Here is a 16,177-nt window from a genome sequence, read left to right as displayed (position 1 = left end):
CAATAGAATGCATTTGTTAAAGAGGAGCAGGATCACACAGAATTATCCTGTGCTGTAAGCATGTCATTGTGGATTAGGGTTAGGGTTAGGATTATGGTTCCCTTTAGATAGCAAGCTGATCAGACTTGCTCAGAAAGCTACATCCCATCAGTGGTTATTTTACTCTAGAAATGGGTACTGAGTCATTCAGTCCATTCAACCGCAATGTAAAAAAGGTGTGAAAGCAGCACATTGGAGAAGGGAGGCTGAGCATTCCCTGGAGGGGATCACTTAGGTTTTATAACTCTGCCAATATCCCTGCTTGGTCTGGGTAGCTTGGCTTTAGATGAATGCAGCAAGATGAGTACTGCAGGATGAGCTGCGGGTTTTAATAGGATCTTCTTAGTATCTGTAACTGTACTATTCACAGTTTGAAGATGAATAACCAAGTTACTGGGATTTACTCAAACTAAATAACATCTGTCGGAGCTGGAGTCAACCTGGACCATACAGCTGCAGCACCACTATTATGCAGACTTATTTGCTGAGCACTGTTAAAGAATCTCTCTCCTTATAAAAAGGACCTTTTCCTAAATTTCATTTCCACATAAGGGTTTTTTGTGGATAGCAGCGCATGGGGAAGGGAGGGGGGAGGTAACCTTTTCTCCTGTTTATTTAGACAAGCAAGGTCTCAGGAAAAAGGTTTCTCTTGCTCTGTTTCCTGAAGACTGAGTCTGGGACATTAGGTGTGCAGAGCAAGTACTGTACTTATCGCCTATGCAGGCCATGTTTATTTCAAGCCTTTCCCTATCTTTACTGGTATGCCTCATTTTCCTATCCAGTGGCACTCATAATTAAGCTTGTGCTGATTCTGGAGAAATGTGTGTTCTAAGTTACTTGTTCTATGATCAATCTGTTCCCTAAATGTGATATAGAAAGTTTATTTTTTTTTTAAATGCCCTGTTCCTCTATGCAAACTTGCAATGAAAGGCATCAAGTTTTGTTTACAAAAACAGGTAACCAATACCTTGGTATGCTTTGCGTGGGTGTGAGGAGAGCTCCATTTACTCCTCCGACTACGGGGACTCCTCAGTTTTGGCTGGCTCTGCTTCTCATTGGTAGAGGCTTGGTATGCATCACCTGGATGTTCTTCATTTCAGTAAGCTCTTCTATCATGCCTAGTCTACCTCACTTCAAAAACAGATTCCTTGCTGAAAGTCATGTTCAGCACCTCTGCAGGTGCATCCTTGGGTGCTAGGATGCTAAACTGGTGGGAACAGGGTCTTTTCTATAGCAGACATCTAAGTGTAGAACTCCTTTGGTGGTTTGAATGGTCCCATCTTTCATTTTAGTTTTAATTTAGTTTAATATGTCATGAATAAACAATCTCAAGACAGCAAGGATTTGCAGTACACCTGGACAAAGGTAGTAGGCATCTACTGGCCTAGCAATGGCATAAATGTGGGTATCTACACATGTGCAGCCTCTATGTTGTTGCTTATTCCTTGGCTCAGTACAGACCATGCACTAGGGGTTGCATATAAATTACAGTGCATTTTACACTAGCATCAAATTCTGTAGGGTTGACTCTTCACACACTTAAAAAATATGGTTCACCCATGACTGTATTAGGGACTGCAGGTGGTGCAGTGGTTTAAAACTGTTGAGCTGCTGGACTGGTTGATCAAAAAGTCAACAGTCTGAATCCGCCGGTGGGGTGAGCTCCTGAGCTTTGTCCCGGCTCCTGCCAACCTTGCAGTTCGAAAGCATATAAATGCGAGTAGATAAAAAGGTACCACTTCAGTGGGAAGGTAACAGTGTTCCGTGCACCTTGGCGTTTAGTCATTCTGGTCACACGACCACAGAAACTGTCTGCAGACAAGCTCTGGCTCCCTCAGCTAGGAAACGGAGATGAGCACCGCCCCCAAGAGTCAGACATGACTGGACTATAGTGTCATAAGGAAACCTTTACCTTTATGACAGTATTAGTGAGGCCTGCTTTATTGTAATGCAAATGGTGCCCTCTGAGCAGATGTTTAAACTGAAGTGTTGCAGTGTATGGATAGAATAATGTGACTTGTTATTCAGGTAATTCCAGGTGATACACATCTGAGAAAAAATTATTATGATATGTAGCTTGAAGAAAACGTTGCTTTCATGTTGGCTACCTATTTTCTAATTTTTCATTGTTACCCTATGACATATGTGTACTGATACAAACTCATTCATCATTCACTTTGGTCCCTGAGGCCTTTACCTGTCATTCTTACTAATATGGAAAATATGTGAAATGATCTGCCTTTTCTAATGTATTCTACCCTATCTCTATAGATAATCTGATCAAAGCCATCCTGTCAGTTACCAAAGATTACCGCCTTACTCCAGCTCTTGACAGGTGAGTAGCTATGTGTTGGGAAGCTGAAGGAGCCCATGCAGCTGCTAGCTGTTGCTAAACGCTTTTCTGACTCTGCTCTTTGTAGCTGCTTGTATTGTGAAGATCTGGGAATGATACTTCCATGCCAGTGAAAAGGATTTTTTTAGGGATACCACAATCTGCTTGATTGCTAACTTTCAAAATAATAATGGGCTACCTTTCAGTAATTCATTACAGCCTCCACCAAAGTGAGATGGCTAAACAGCAGGACTACAATTCAAATGTAGGTTTGATTGTTTTCACTAAGAGCCCCTTTACTAAACCCATTTTAATAGCTGTGGGGAAGTGATTTTGGTGATAAGACTGATTGAAATTATGGGGATTTCTTTATGCTCTAGTCTTACATGTAGATAAAATGCAAACAGAAAACATGTTCTCCAAGCTGCCAAAGATAAATTTCTTTATTTGAATGCAACTCATTTCAAAGATAAAAGCTCATGGCAGCCCATCTTTGGCTTTGAAGGAACAGTCAGACAGACAGTCACTACCCTTGTAAGCTGCCTTAACCTGTTTTCAGCATTTGCATTTTATAAGATTGTCCCTGAAGAAGGAGCTTTTCTTTCGAAATCTCTTGGGCTGAAATAAAGATGTTTTCCTTTGGACATCTTTGAGAATGTATTCTGTGTTTCATCCAGTGTAGGCTTCTCTTTTCTTTTATTCGCTAGTCTTAATGTAAAACAAAATTGCTTCAGATTTGTGATTGTGATCAAACCTAGTGGTAGAAATGAGCACCAGATTTTGATATCTTACGTTAGCTTGGCACTGAATTCTTGCTGTCTTAAAAAAAAAATCCACTGAACTCTGTAATTACCAGGAACTTGCCCTATTCAGCCAGGTGTTCTCTTCTACACTGATGCTTCTGTAGCTAATATGTGTAGATATAGAGTGTCTCACTAAAGATAATCCACATTCTGAATCGAGAAAAACATAGGAATAACTGTCAAAGCAGAATTTAATTTACTGCAACTGGAACCTTTTGACATAGATTAGATTGATGAAAGAGAAAGGGATATGAAAGGCTCAAGGAAGTGTACTTGGAGATGAGACGGAATGGTTAGCAACAGGGAATTTTACAGAACAAAATAGGTTTAACCCAGTCACTGGAATCTGACTATTTTTAATAAATGCTTTTTCAAGCCTTTCCTAGAGGTATGATTTAGGTAAGTTGTCATACAGGTTTCCATTTGCTTATCTTAAAATGGGAAGACTAACAATCCATTTTTATAGTTTGACTGAATCAAGACTGCAAACTGTTATTCTCCCCACAACTGCCCCTGAAATGACAAGATTGTATTGGGCTCTTCAAATGAAGACATTTTCCTTGTTTGTGAACAAGAAACAAGGCAGCAGCTCATTTGCATAGGAGAATTTTTAAACATGTCTTATTTTTGACGTGAAAACTTTATGCAGCTGTAACATGTGTAACATGCAGTCTACTGTTATGCTGTACTTTCTGTTCCAGTTGTGACAAACAGGTTTTTTTACACATCTTTGTATTTATGATAACCCAAGGTGTTCCTGCTCTCCTTTTCTCCTTATTGTTGGAGCTGCTGAATGTAACAAAAAATCACCTGATATTTGTACTTTCTTCCCGAAGATGTATGCAGAGAAGATTGATTTCTACAGCCTTTAAAAAGAGACTTTACAGAGTAGTGAGCAGGATGATGTGAGGACAGCAATAGATTTAAAGTAGTGGCTCATTCATTATTATATAGTCTTTTTACTCAGCCTGGCATTTTTTTCAATCCTTGGTCAGTTTACATGTGACTTACCAAATAAAGCTTAGAAGGCTGCACTTTTGCTGATGTGAGACAACTCTGAGGAATCTGCTAAAGCATAGGCAACTGATGACATTTATGTTCCACCTTTCCTCCAATGAGATCAAGGTAGCATGCATGGTTCCCCTGGTTTTACCCTCCCAACAACCCTATGAGAGGTAAGTTAGGCTCAGGGACAGTGCCTCGTCAAGGATTGCCCAGTGACTTTCATGGCTTTGTGGAGATTTGAATCCGGGTCTCTCCAGTCTTTGTCAGAGACTCTAACCACTACACTACACTGAATCCCCAGTGTAATCACTTTCAAATAAAGTAACTATTAGTGCAATAGAGACGGAAGTCATGTATATATTCCACGCCTTTGAGGAGTGGGTAAGAGAAAATGAGCTTAAATGCAAGAGGCGAGACCTAGGTCTAATGTCAAATTGAGCAGTAAAATAGAAGGGAAAGAATCTCAACCGTCCATCTCAGTGGAACTTTAAAACTGTTTTAAACCAGCCGTCTACGTGGCTTCTCAGTGTTTCTCTGAGCTTTATTGCTGGGTAATTCTCTCAGGATTTGCTGGCTGCTTGCCACATATGGTCCTCATGCTCCCTGCTTTGGAGGGTGGGTGGAGTGCTGGTGTCAGAGGGAGACGCCTATGAGTTCATAAAAATACCAGCTGCCTTTTTCTGAAGTATAGTAGCCCACTTTCTTCATGTTTCTTATTCTCACGCTTATTGACCCTTTCAACTGTCATTTTCCCCATGAGGCTTGTCAATGATATTTATCTTCAGCATGTAATTGGTTCCCGTCCCTGCATGCTTGGGAAGACTGCCACATAATCATAGCCTGCTGAGCATGGTTAAACAGCATTTGATTAAGCAGTTACTAATCTTCTGAGCAAAAGGAGTATTATCCACACTTAGTTTTGCTATTTAATGGGAGAGAGGGAAGTTTCCCCTTGCAATCATTTCATTATGAAATGAAACACTTTAGTAGTTATTTACATGCAAGGGCCAGTACAGTGAGAACAGTTCCTCCTTTGCCTGCTAGCATTGCAATAGCGGACATGTTAGTCCGTTATTGTAAATTAAGAGGTGACAGTCTCCTAATTTTTCTTCCAGTGTCTGTATCAGATCTTGACAAGTACCAGCTCTGTACTCATGTATTTTGCTATTTAGCTAACTGCTTTTCTCTCTTTTGCCTTCTCAGTCTCAGTTGTCGGCGATGCATTATTGTGGGAAATGGTGGCATTCTAGCAAACAAGTCACTGGGGTTGAAAATTGATGACTATGACATTGTGATCAGGTGAGTTGCCTGGGCAGGTGAAGGAAGGAGGTGTTATAACTCCTTTCCTATGTAAAATGCAGGTTTCTAGTGGCGTTTTCAGTAGCTGTAGTTTAAAGTATTACTCAGAAGCTTTTTGAATCTTTCAGTGCTTTATTTCGTCTTTGGTGTTATGCGTGCCTACCTTCTGCCAATCCACAAGCCACTGATCTGGTTTCATTGAAATCCTCTTAGCAGTACATTTGTCACGCTAGTACATTTTGCCCAAAACCAGTAGCAGTCAAAATGAATATTCCTGGTTGGCCCTATGCTTGATAATCCTTGGGGGCTGCTGTTGCAGAGTTATGCACAATCTATAATGCAAGGAGATTTCAGGGAAAGAGTGACCTCTGTCCTCAGAATGATTATAGGGGTAGGGTGAGGCCATCTTGCAGCTTTTGCACCAAATTTATTTAACTGTACTCCCCTGCTGGGGATTAGGGACAGCTTATAAGGCAATAGAAGGGAAAGCTTCACGGCTGTGCTAGAACACCCAGTGAATGAAACTGTTCTCCAAGTTAATTTCAAAATTAGGCTCTTGGCAAGGTGTCTACAAACTGCTGACTCTTGAGAAAAGGCATCAAGATGTACAACCTGAAGCATGTCATTTTGCAACCAATGTGACCTTCTCTTTTATGTCTTTGTATCTGAAGTTCCTTTTTGACAAGGGAGCCTGGGTTTTGACAGCTAGCTAGCTGTCAACTTATTTCCCCCCAAATAGAGTGGAGTGCAGTTTTGCACTTCCCCAAGCTGCTAGACTCTCAGAGAAAAGTGCAAAATGTGCAGGGCCCTGAGGACAGTCCAGGCAAGAAAGAAAAAGATAAGGGTCTTGCTTTGAGGAGGTTATAAATGTTGCCACCCCTCTTTTGTGAGCAAAAATTCCTATTGGCTTTGTTTTTCCTTGGCACTTCGCCTTTTCACTGCTGTCAAGAGTCAGCAAAGTAAAAGAAAAAGAAAAAAAACCACTATTTGGAACAACTCCTAGTCAATGTCTAGGGTTGATACCTGCTGTACTTTAACAACAGCCACCCTAACCACCACCACCCCAGCAGTGTACAGGATCCCTCAAGCAGAATGGGTACAAGAGTTCCACTTATCCAACCTCCTCAGCAACTTGTGTACCAGGCATACCATAATAGTATCGCATAGCCAACAATGCTAATAGCTGTTAATAGTCTTCTCCATGAATTTGTCCAATCCTCTTTTGAAGCCATCCAAATTGGGGACCATCATGACTCCCTATGGCAGTGAATTCCATAGTTCAATTATGAATTATGTGAAGAATTCCTTCCTTTTATCCATCCTGAATTGCCCATCAAGCAGCTTCATGATATGACCCTGTTTTTTTGTATTACGGGAGAGAGAGAGAAATGTCTGTGTTCTCCACACCATGCATAATTTTAAACACCTCTATCATGTCTCCAATTGTAATGGTTCCTTGTGGAGGAGTTGTTTGTATCATTTTAGTTGTACTTTTTCCAAATCAATAATGTCCTTTTTCAGGAGTGGTGACCAGAACTGTACACAATGCACAAAGTATGGCCATACCAAAGATTTGTATATAGAAGGAGGGTACGATCTGGTTAGTTGTATTTTCCTTTCCTTTCCTTTCCTGAGTATGCCTAATACCAAATTCCCCATTTTCACAGCTGTTGTGCACTGGGACAACATTTTCGTCAAATTGTCCACCACTACCTCAAGACCCTTTCTTTATCAGTTGCTGCTAGGTTAGCTCCCATCAGTCTATACTGAAGTTGGGGCTTTTTGCCCCAGTGTATATTACTTCACACTTACTTACCTTGAACTGCATTTACAGCTTCATTTTGATGCTCATTCTCATAACTTGGAGAGATCCCCTTGAAGGCAATCCCTTTTGGTTTTAAACATCCACAATAGATTGGTGTCATCAGCAAACTTGGCCACTTCAGGCTCAGTATGGGTTATTCAGGCAACAACCAACCGATAATGGTTGATTGCCAAATGGATTACTTTGATGTGAAGCTGCCCATTGACTGGGTTTGCATGACATGTCAACCCATTGTGAGTAACTAACCAGAGTGACTTTTCATGTGTGAGCCCAGATTGCTTCCCTCAGGGTGGCTTGTTGCCAAAAAACAAGCCAGCTTAATATCCCATGGCTTGATTTAGGGTTAGGGGTTAATTTAGGGATTGTTGAACACACATTGGATTATCATGTCAGCTGAACTTGGGAAAACATTCCTATTGTCGGGTGTGGGAAGTGGCAACTTTGTCACTCTTGGCAATCTTAACCATGTCATTTCCACTGACATCCATCACAATGATGCTCAAGGGGCTCTTTGGAGGAACTGTCAGTGGCTCATTATTCCTCATAATGTTGGGGCAGCACAAATGTGAGCAATTTTGATCTTAAAAAAAAAATCTATGTCTTTCAAGGCATGCAAGTGCTCACCTAAACCTGCCTGAAATATGGAGTCTTGCCTGGCCAGCATCCTGGTAGTTGTCTGCTGTCAAAGTGCAGTAGTAACATCTATGGATATTGATCAAGGGAGGCTGAACATAAGCTGATCAGTATCCATAGATCAGCTTGAATACACTTGACAGTTGGCAAATTGTGAACTGTCAATTAAAAGGCAAGATAGTAAAGGAGGTTTTACTCCAACCAGAAGGTGATATCTCTCCCTAGGTAGTATGATCTGCTAGTTTTTAAGGATTTAACTGACAGAGCCCTCTACCTTTTCCATACTTTCTCAAGCTTCTGGGTATTTCAGAAAGGGGAGATCTGCATCCTGTCTCCTTTCTGTGATCATTTTTTAAAAAATAGCAGTTTGAATGTTTTGGGAAGGGCAGATGTGTGCATTATTTCCCTGTCCAAAAATAGTGTTTAAATATGTCAGAACAGGGAGTTGGCAATGCTGGTTGGAGGACTGGGGGGATTGGGGAAGAGAATAAGCCAGAGTAAGCCTCATAGTTTGTCAAGTGCACCATGGGTTGCTTCATGAACAACCTATACTGCATAGCTTATTTACAGGGTGGGGTATGATCTTGTTCCAGTTCACCCATTCCATTTTTATTTGCACACTAATAGTGATGAAAATACTACTGTGACACCACTTCATAATTAGTGTGTGCAAAGCATTGAAGAAACTCTCTTTCCAAGACAGGGCTGAACACTGACACCTTCAGGAGGTTTAAGATGCTTTGGTTTGTAGCTTCATCTTACAGACTGATTTACCACTATCTTATGAGAGTGAGTGGTCCATGTTGCCTTAAAGAGGCAGATGTGGTACCACTTCTGAAGAACCCCTCCCTTGACTTAGAATACGTGAACAACTTCAGGCTGCTAGCAAATATTCCTTTACTGGACAAGGTTCTAGAGAAAATGGTTGCCAATCAACTCTAAGCCCTCTTGGTTGCCACTGATTATCTGGATCCATTTCAGTTGGGGTTCAGGCCTGGTTTTGGCAAGGAAACAGCCTTGGTTCCCCTGTATGACGATTTATGCCAGGAGAGAGATAGGGTCAGTGTGACCGTGTTGATACTGCTGAACCTCTTGGAGGCTTTTGATACCATCAACCATGGTATCCTTCTGGGGTGACTGACTGAATTACTCCTACTTGGAGGGCTGGTGCTTGGAGAATATTTTTCAGCCCTGTGGATTCTCCAGCATGGAGTTCCTTAGGAGCCTGTTCTGTCCCCCATGCTATTCAGCATCTACATTTAGAAATGATACTTCTATCAGTGCAGCCATCCTTTCTAAGCTTATACTTCTTAGCACCAACTGAAGGTATTTTTGTTTGTTTTCTCCTGTAGGACTTTGGCTTATTTTTCAGCAACAATTATATGTTTCTGTTTTTAAATTTCATTTGCTTTTTCTTGATTGTTTTCACCCACCCTGGGATCACATGCTCAGTGCTGGTGTATAAATTTATGTAAATAAAATATGTAAATACATATATATCCTGCAGGCTGAACTCTGCTCCAGTGAAAGGCTTTGAAAAAGATGTTGGTGGCAAGACTACAATGAGAATAACATATCCGGAAGGAGCCATTCAGAAACCAGAGCAGTACGAGAAGGATTCCCTGTTTGTACTGGCAGGGTTCAAGTGGCAAGATTTCAAGTGGCTGAAGTATATTGTTTACAAGGAGAAAGTGGTAAGATCATTTTTTCTTTGGACAAGGTCCCTGATATTTCATGTTCATTTTCTTGTAAGGACTTAGTTCCCAATGTTGTGCTTAGATTTCCTGCCCTTCTCTATTTCTGTAGAATTTGATTTTTCCATTTACTGTAGATTTTTAACAAAATGGGCTTGAGAGTACCAGTCTGATCCTAAAATAATCTGGATATGAATGCACACTAGATTCAACTGATGTAATTCAATGTAGAAATGTGGAGTTTGCTGCCACATATGAAGTAACTGAATATAATAGAGTAGAAAAGGAATCTTTTTGTAGGCTGCCTGCTAGCAAGTGGTTATTGTCAGAAATCAGGTTGATAAATTAACCCAATAAATTCAAACAAGCTAGGGGGAGAAACACCCCCAAATTCTCTCAGAATACATCTATACAACCCATCGATAATGTTTGCAATAATGAAGGATTTTTTTCCAAGCAGCCGTACTTCCTCAGGCTACTTTTAGTCTCATTTGTGTTTATCATTCTGGTCTTTGTTAGCTGCTTGAGACATGCTTTGTACTGTACACATGGAACACATTGTGTTGTATGCTTAAGTCCAAATTAACAAATGTCAGAGACAGCCACGCTCTTAGTTTGGAAGTGTCAGCATTACTGATCTATTTTATTGGAAAAGGAGCCAACAGAAAGATACTTCAGGATCACAGGACCTGCCAAGTTCAGCTCAGACACTTTTGAAATGAATAACTCAGCTTAAGAACACAGCCTTGGTTTATGCAAACAAACTATTTAGTGGGATTGATTCAAATATAATTCCTCACCTCAGAAAAATTATTTCAGCTGCAGAGGTCTCTCCTTGAGCATCTGGTTTATGTTGGTAAAAGAGCCAAGTGAGGGTAAAGTTTTCCTTGGAAATAAGTAGCTTCCGTGCTTTTCCCTTTCTCAAGAATAACCCATGCCTACTTTCTCCAGTGTCGGCCAAAATGAGTTTATGGAGAAAGTGCCTCTAGCACCAGGAGTCTCTCGTAGTGAAAGTCTGGTGGCAAGTGAACACCTGCCTGTGAGTGTAGCCATGTTCAAGACCCTGCTCATTACAAAGATGTGTTTGATACAGGGTATGCTGGAAATAATTGTATTTATTTTGTTTGTATTCTACCAAACAGCCAAGGCGCTCTGGGTGGTTAAGAAAAGTTAAAATTAAACAATTAAACAATCATGAAAGATTGAGTAGGATGCGGAAACCAACTTAGCTACCAACTTGTCTTGAAAAACTGAAAATCATCAGGCTTAAAAGTATAGCTTAGGAAATGAAAAGTAATTTCGTTGCGAATCAGAAATATCCCTTACCCAGCATAACTTGCTATAGGAATTTCAGGAACAAGAGGAGCACACAAACCATACAAGAGCTGTCTCCATTTTTAATTGTCAACCCAAGAATGTGACATTCCTGGGGCATTTGTGATGGGAAAACCCAGAAACTCTGGGTTGTTTGTGATTCCAAATAACCCATGGTTCTTTGCTGGGATAGGTCTGGATTGTTTAATCCATAAACAATCCAGATTTTTCAGGTCTGACCATCACAAAATAATTGGATGCTCTGCTTGTCCTGAAACAACCAAGAAATTGCTACCATGGTATGTGAACTGTGCCTAAAAGATTAAAGATTACAGGTTTCTTTTTTTGGAGGGGGATGAATATTATGTAAACATGCAGAATATAATGTTCAAGTAGCAACTGATTTCTTTTGGTTGTGTGATTTCTGTTTATTATGTAATTTCTTAAGGTATTACTTTATTAACAGTTTTACTTAGTCACATACATAGATTATGTGCTACCATCTGGTAATAGTTAACCCAACAATATACAATCATGTACCTCAGAACCAATGAATGATTCAAAAACCTTAAATTAATCCACTTTGCCCTTTGTCAAAGAGGATTTAGATGATTTAGACACTTAAGAATGAGTCATAGCCACAGGGAAGAAAGGGAGAGATAGAAGGCAGAGCTGTGAAGCTGACTCCTTCCAGAAGTTGTTATAAACACATGGACCTGGTTCACCTGTAACAACAATCCAAAATATAAGTTGATGAAAGGGGCTTGTTATGTGCAAACTTAGTATTATGGATTAAGTACCGTTTGTTAACCACAAACAATCCATGAAGAGAACCCATGTCGTTAAGTTGTGCACTCAGAGTTGTTTAAACCATGGATTCTTATTGTGTGTGAATCCAGAACTGCAGGTCACTCATGAGTTGTTCTGCCAGACTATAGATGCTGTGGCAAGAATATTAAAAATAAAAACCCAACTCCTCTGTGCACTAGTACTATAGAGCTGCAAAGGCATTTCAGATACAGGGAGAGAGGGGCAAAGAGCATGGGAACTAAACTAACCAGGAGTTGAAAAAATAACCTGCAGTTTGTCCTGTTGTTCAACAGCCAGATCATAGATTAAGCATGGTTAGGGAAATCTCATAGGTTGATCCCATTGATTAAACCATAGGTATCGTTATATACAAACCACATTGGAAGAGAAATTCCCCTTTCACTCCCCCTCCTTCACCTTTCCAAGGCAAACTGAGAGTCACATTTAGAGAAGAGTCATGATATGTGTCATGGAGCCTGGGAAAGATCCACTAATCCTTTTTTAAAGCAATTGCAAAACTGCTGCTGGGATGGGAGCTAGCTCTTCGGGGGGATCATGTAGCCTGCCTGAATTTCTTTTATTCTGCCCAAATAAGAAGCTTCCCACATCCTAAATATGGAAGGAAGTAATTAGAAAGTATTTTCTGTGTAGATGTTTTGTCTAGTTTAGACAACTCCTAATTCATCTGGAAACCCTGCTACTCCCCACAAGCATTTGGGAACTGTACTTTTGTTTGCTTTTTTCCCACTTTATTAATTTGCTTCTTTTATAAGTACTATTAGTTCATAATCTAAGTTCTAAGTACGTTAGTATGAGTGCTTTCTTGGACATGCTCATTTTGTATAGATTCTAGTCTCTCTTTTCTGCTCTGAGGGAATGAGGTAGTTTCCATACACAGTAGCTTGTGGCAAATATCTAAACCCCCAGCATATCTATTAATTACAGTCTAGCTCATTGTGGTGCTTTAGTCACCAAGCTGAATTATGTGTATCATTAAATATGCCGTGTTTCTCTGTCTCTCCTGTTTTATTTTGATTCTGTAACTGGCTTGTGAAGAAAAATATCCCCCTCTCCACTTTTTTCACTCACAAGTACAAAAATTACACAGAGAAAGCAATATTTATCAAGTGAGATATATTTACCTTGAAAAGAAATTATTTTCACAAGAAAAGAATATATAGCTTTATTTATCTATTTATTTTCTATACCATCCGATAGCAAATGCTCTTTCGGCAGTTTGCAACACATAAAATACAATATAAAATAGAAACAGTAATAAAAACACCATAAAAAGACTACCATGCAAAATTTAAAACCAAACTTAAAGCACATATAAAATGCTGCAATAGCTTAAATCATAAGATTGACCCTTTTTAGCAGCTAGTAAAGCTCCAGTGTAATAGTAACTAATTAAATGTCCTGTAGAAGAAGACAGCCTTAACACAGCACCAAAAATATTTCAACTTTGGAGCCAGGCAGGCTTCAGTGGGGAGCTGTTCCATCACTGGGGAGCCACCACTTAAAAGGCCCCTTTCCTTGTTGCTTCCAATCTAGCCTCCTTTGGTGGTGGCAAGTGGAGGTGGTCCCAGATTGTGACTACAGTGTCCAAGTTGATTATGGTTGGGAGAGGCATTCTGCCAGGTATTATGGTCCCAAGCTGTGTGTACATATTACTTTGTACATAATTACTGTAAATATATTTATTTTCCTATCTTAGTAAAATTATTCCACACACACACAGCCCACCACCATTTTCCAGATGCTGGATTTTATTGATTGATAGATTGATTAGATTTCTGACCCACCCCATTAGCCGTATGGTTAAAGGTTTAAAGAGAAAGGTTAATATTAAGAGCATCTCTTAACTCCATTTTAATAAAAAATAGTTTGTTACAAGGCTAGGCAACCAGCAGATCACAAACTTGATCATGCACATTGAGCAACTTTATTTAGCCCTGAAAGTGTTGACCAAGTTTTAATGAAGGTGAAATCAAAATGTTGCCCACACTTTAATGTTAATTTTCTTCATTAGGCTTTAATTTTCTTCTTTTAATTTTCTTCATCAGGTATCAACCCAGCCGGTAGATACCTGAAGACAGCCAACAAAATTTTGTAATGAAGTTTTAAATATTTTTTTAAAAAAGTGTTAGTATCCTTCCTGCTCCCAGACGTATCTACATTCTTTTCTCTGGATAAAATGCTTCTTAAGTTAACTGTCAGTTTGCATTTGAAAAAACGTTTAGGTTTTCTGATCAAGTTAACTTATTTGGGAAGCCTTTTTCTCTCCCTCCTATGACCTCTTTCCACAGAGTAGAATTCAGTCTTGTATATGCACTGTGATTCAGACCTGCATCAAATTATGTTTTTAACTGTGTAATACCATAGGAGACTAGCTGCCTTCGGTGCCATTTCTCTTGGGAGAAAGGTGGGATACAAATCAAATAAATAAATAATTAAATGCTGGAAAACTGTTTTCCATCATGTGGTTCACCTTAATCTTCCAAAATCCTCTCGACTATGTACTTGGCTTTCAAACCACTGCTAGTTAGCTGTATACTCAAATCCCTGCCTTTTTTGACTGTAACAGATACCTCATATATCATAACTACAATATACTAAGAACATCCCAAGACTGTATATTTGTGTCTTGGGCAACAAAAAGCATAAGAAGCATGCTTAGCAAGTTAAAGACAAATATTCCTGTTAGAAGTTACCTTAAGTCATGGTGCAGTTATCTTGACAGTGAAATTCTGCAGAAAGCTTACAGCGTAGTAGGCTGATCAGGATGTAATTTTTTTAAAGGTATGAACCAAAATTATGACCAATCAAATTGCACAAAAAACTCCTGTCTTTTGAGGCTTCCAAAACTCTTAATCAAGCTGAATGTAAAGCAAACAGAAGGTAGAAAAAGGGGGAAAAACCTGGCTGGATGTTGAAACCACAAAGTTTTCATTGAATCACAAGATGGAATAAAGGAGGAGAAAGCACTCTTAATTTGATTGTGTTCTACTTGCTGTTATGTAGGTTTCAGGTTACACCCAGAACTGTTGGGCTGGTATATACACGAGCATTTCTAATAACAACAAGCTTCCCAAGGAGTCTCCCACTCAAGCACTGACCAAGATCCAAATCAGCTTCACTTTGGCAAAGATCCTGACCATGCCTTGTGACTGAAACCTGTCTCACCCCTAGTCTGGGTGAATATCCAGTGCTATTGTTTTTCTTGTTGTTATCCTTGTATATTTACTTCTCAGCTACTTTATTGCTTGGTTGGGGAACCTTTGTTTTCCAAATAGCTTAGCAAAGCCTTCCTCTAGTCTTGTCCTGTCTGACATAAAGGGAAAAGTTCTTATGTCTACTGGCAAAGCCAGGGCAGGAACGTGCTGCCCTGCTTCCGTCTGAGCTTTGTCCCTCTTGTTTGCCTTTCTTCAGAGTAGTCATGCACAGGCTTTTCCTATATACTTGTACTTCCTTCTACAGATTTGAAATAGAATTGGGGTGATGTTTTCAGCTCCATCCACTTTTCCTTTGGTGCAACCCTTCATTGGAATGCAGTACCCAAAAGAGTCTTCACAATGAAATCTGGTCCATGGGCCTTAAAAAAGGCCCTTCTACCCTTTGTAGAGCAGAATGCAGAGAAACTGTGGAATTAGATTAACTGTCAGAAGCTAGGTTTCCCCCTTCGCCCATTCCTTTGCAAAAACTCTTTATTCTCCAAAGCACATCCAGTAAGCATGATCACCACAGAATGAGTTTCTGAGCATACGAGGAGCACATTGTCAAATCCAATTTAGCAACTACTTCTGAGAACCCTCTTTTTGAGTACCCCTGGGCCCCCTCCCTCTGGGAGGGCCCTTTTGGAGGGAGATAGCTGGGGAAGGGAAGAATGCTCATTTACTACCAGAATTGAGAAATGGAAAGCATCTCAAATTCTCAACAATTGTTTGAAGGCATGCTACAATTGAGAATGGAAAAGCAGTTCCTTTCATAACTAACGTATACACAATTCATTGGGAGTGGGTGTAAAAAAGGGATATTCTGAACTGCTTTGATTTTCGAAGAATGTGATATATACCTGTTCCATTCGATTTCAGGGTTGTTGTCTGATAGACAAAGAACTAAGTTGTGCCAGTTATCTACATATAAATACTGCAGAGAAAATCATCTATGCACTGACGATTTCATAAAGAAGATGATTTCTATATCATTTCTGTATCCAGTTTCTGATACTTTAAAAATGTCTCTACTTTTGAGTGGTCAGAAGAAGTTCTGCTGTGAAGTCTTTCAGACCTTAATGCTGTCCTTTCCTTTGGTGGGTTTATGATATGCAAGTTTGGAAACCACCTTGCTGCTTGCTCAGAAGAATGCCATATTTAAAAGACTCTGCCAGTTCTTTGCAAACTTGCCTGCTGCTCACTAAAAG

At 39.8% G+C, this 16,177-nt stretch overlaps 1 protein-coding gene across 10 annotated transcripts in view; it reads left to right on the top strand.

Moving 5' to 3' along the window:
- Positions 1-16,177, top strand: part of ST3GAL3 (ST3 beta-galactoside alpha-2,3-sialyltransferase 3) — a 237,435-nt gene that overhangs the window by 152,247 nt on the left and 69,011 nt on the right. For all 10 annotated transcript variants that reach the window (XM_044442715.1, XM_044442726.1, XM_044442694.1 and 7 more), the window contains 3 exons: positions 2,311-2,374; positions 5,383-5,478; positions 9,444-9,630. In XM_044442715.1, coding sequence (XP_044298650.1) covers positions 2,311-2,374; positions 5,383-5,478; positions 9,444-9,630 — 347 coding nt within the window. The remainder of the gene's footprint in view (positions 1-2,310; positions 2,375-5,382; positions 5,479-9,443; positions 9,631-16,177) is intronic.

Source organism: Varanus komodoensis, unplaced genomic scaffold (genome assembly GCF_004798865.1).
Source record: "Varanus komodoensis strain SLA01 unplaced genomic scaffold, ASM479886v1 scaffold1, whole genome shotgun sequence".
Lineage (NCBI taxonomy): Eukaryota > Metazoa > Chordata > Lepidosauria > Squamata > Varanidae > Varanus > Varanus komodoensis.
Note: the sequence above shows the minus strand (reverse complement) of the source record. Positions and strands in the feature narration are given on the sequence as shown.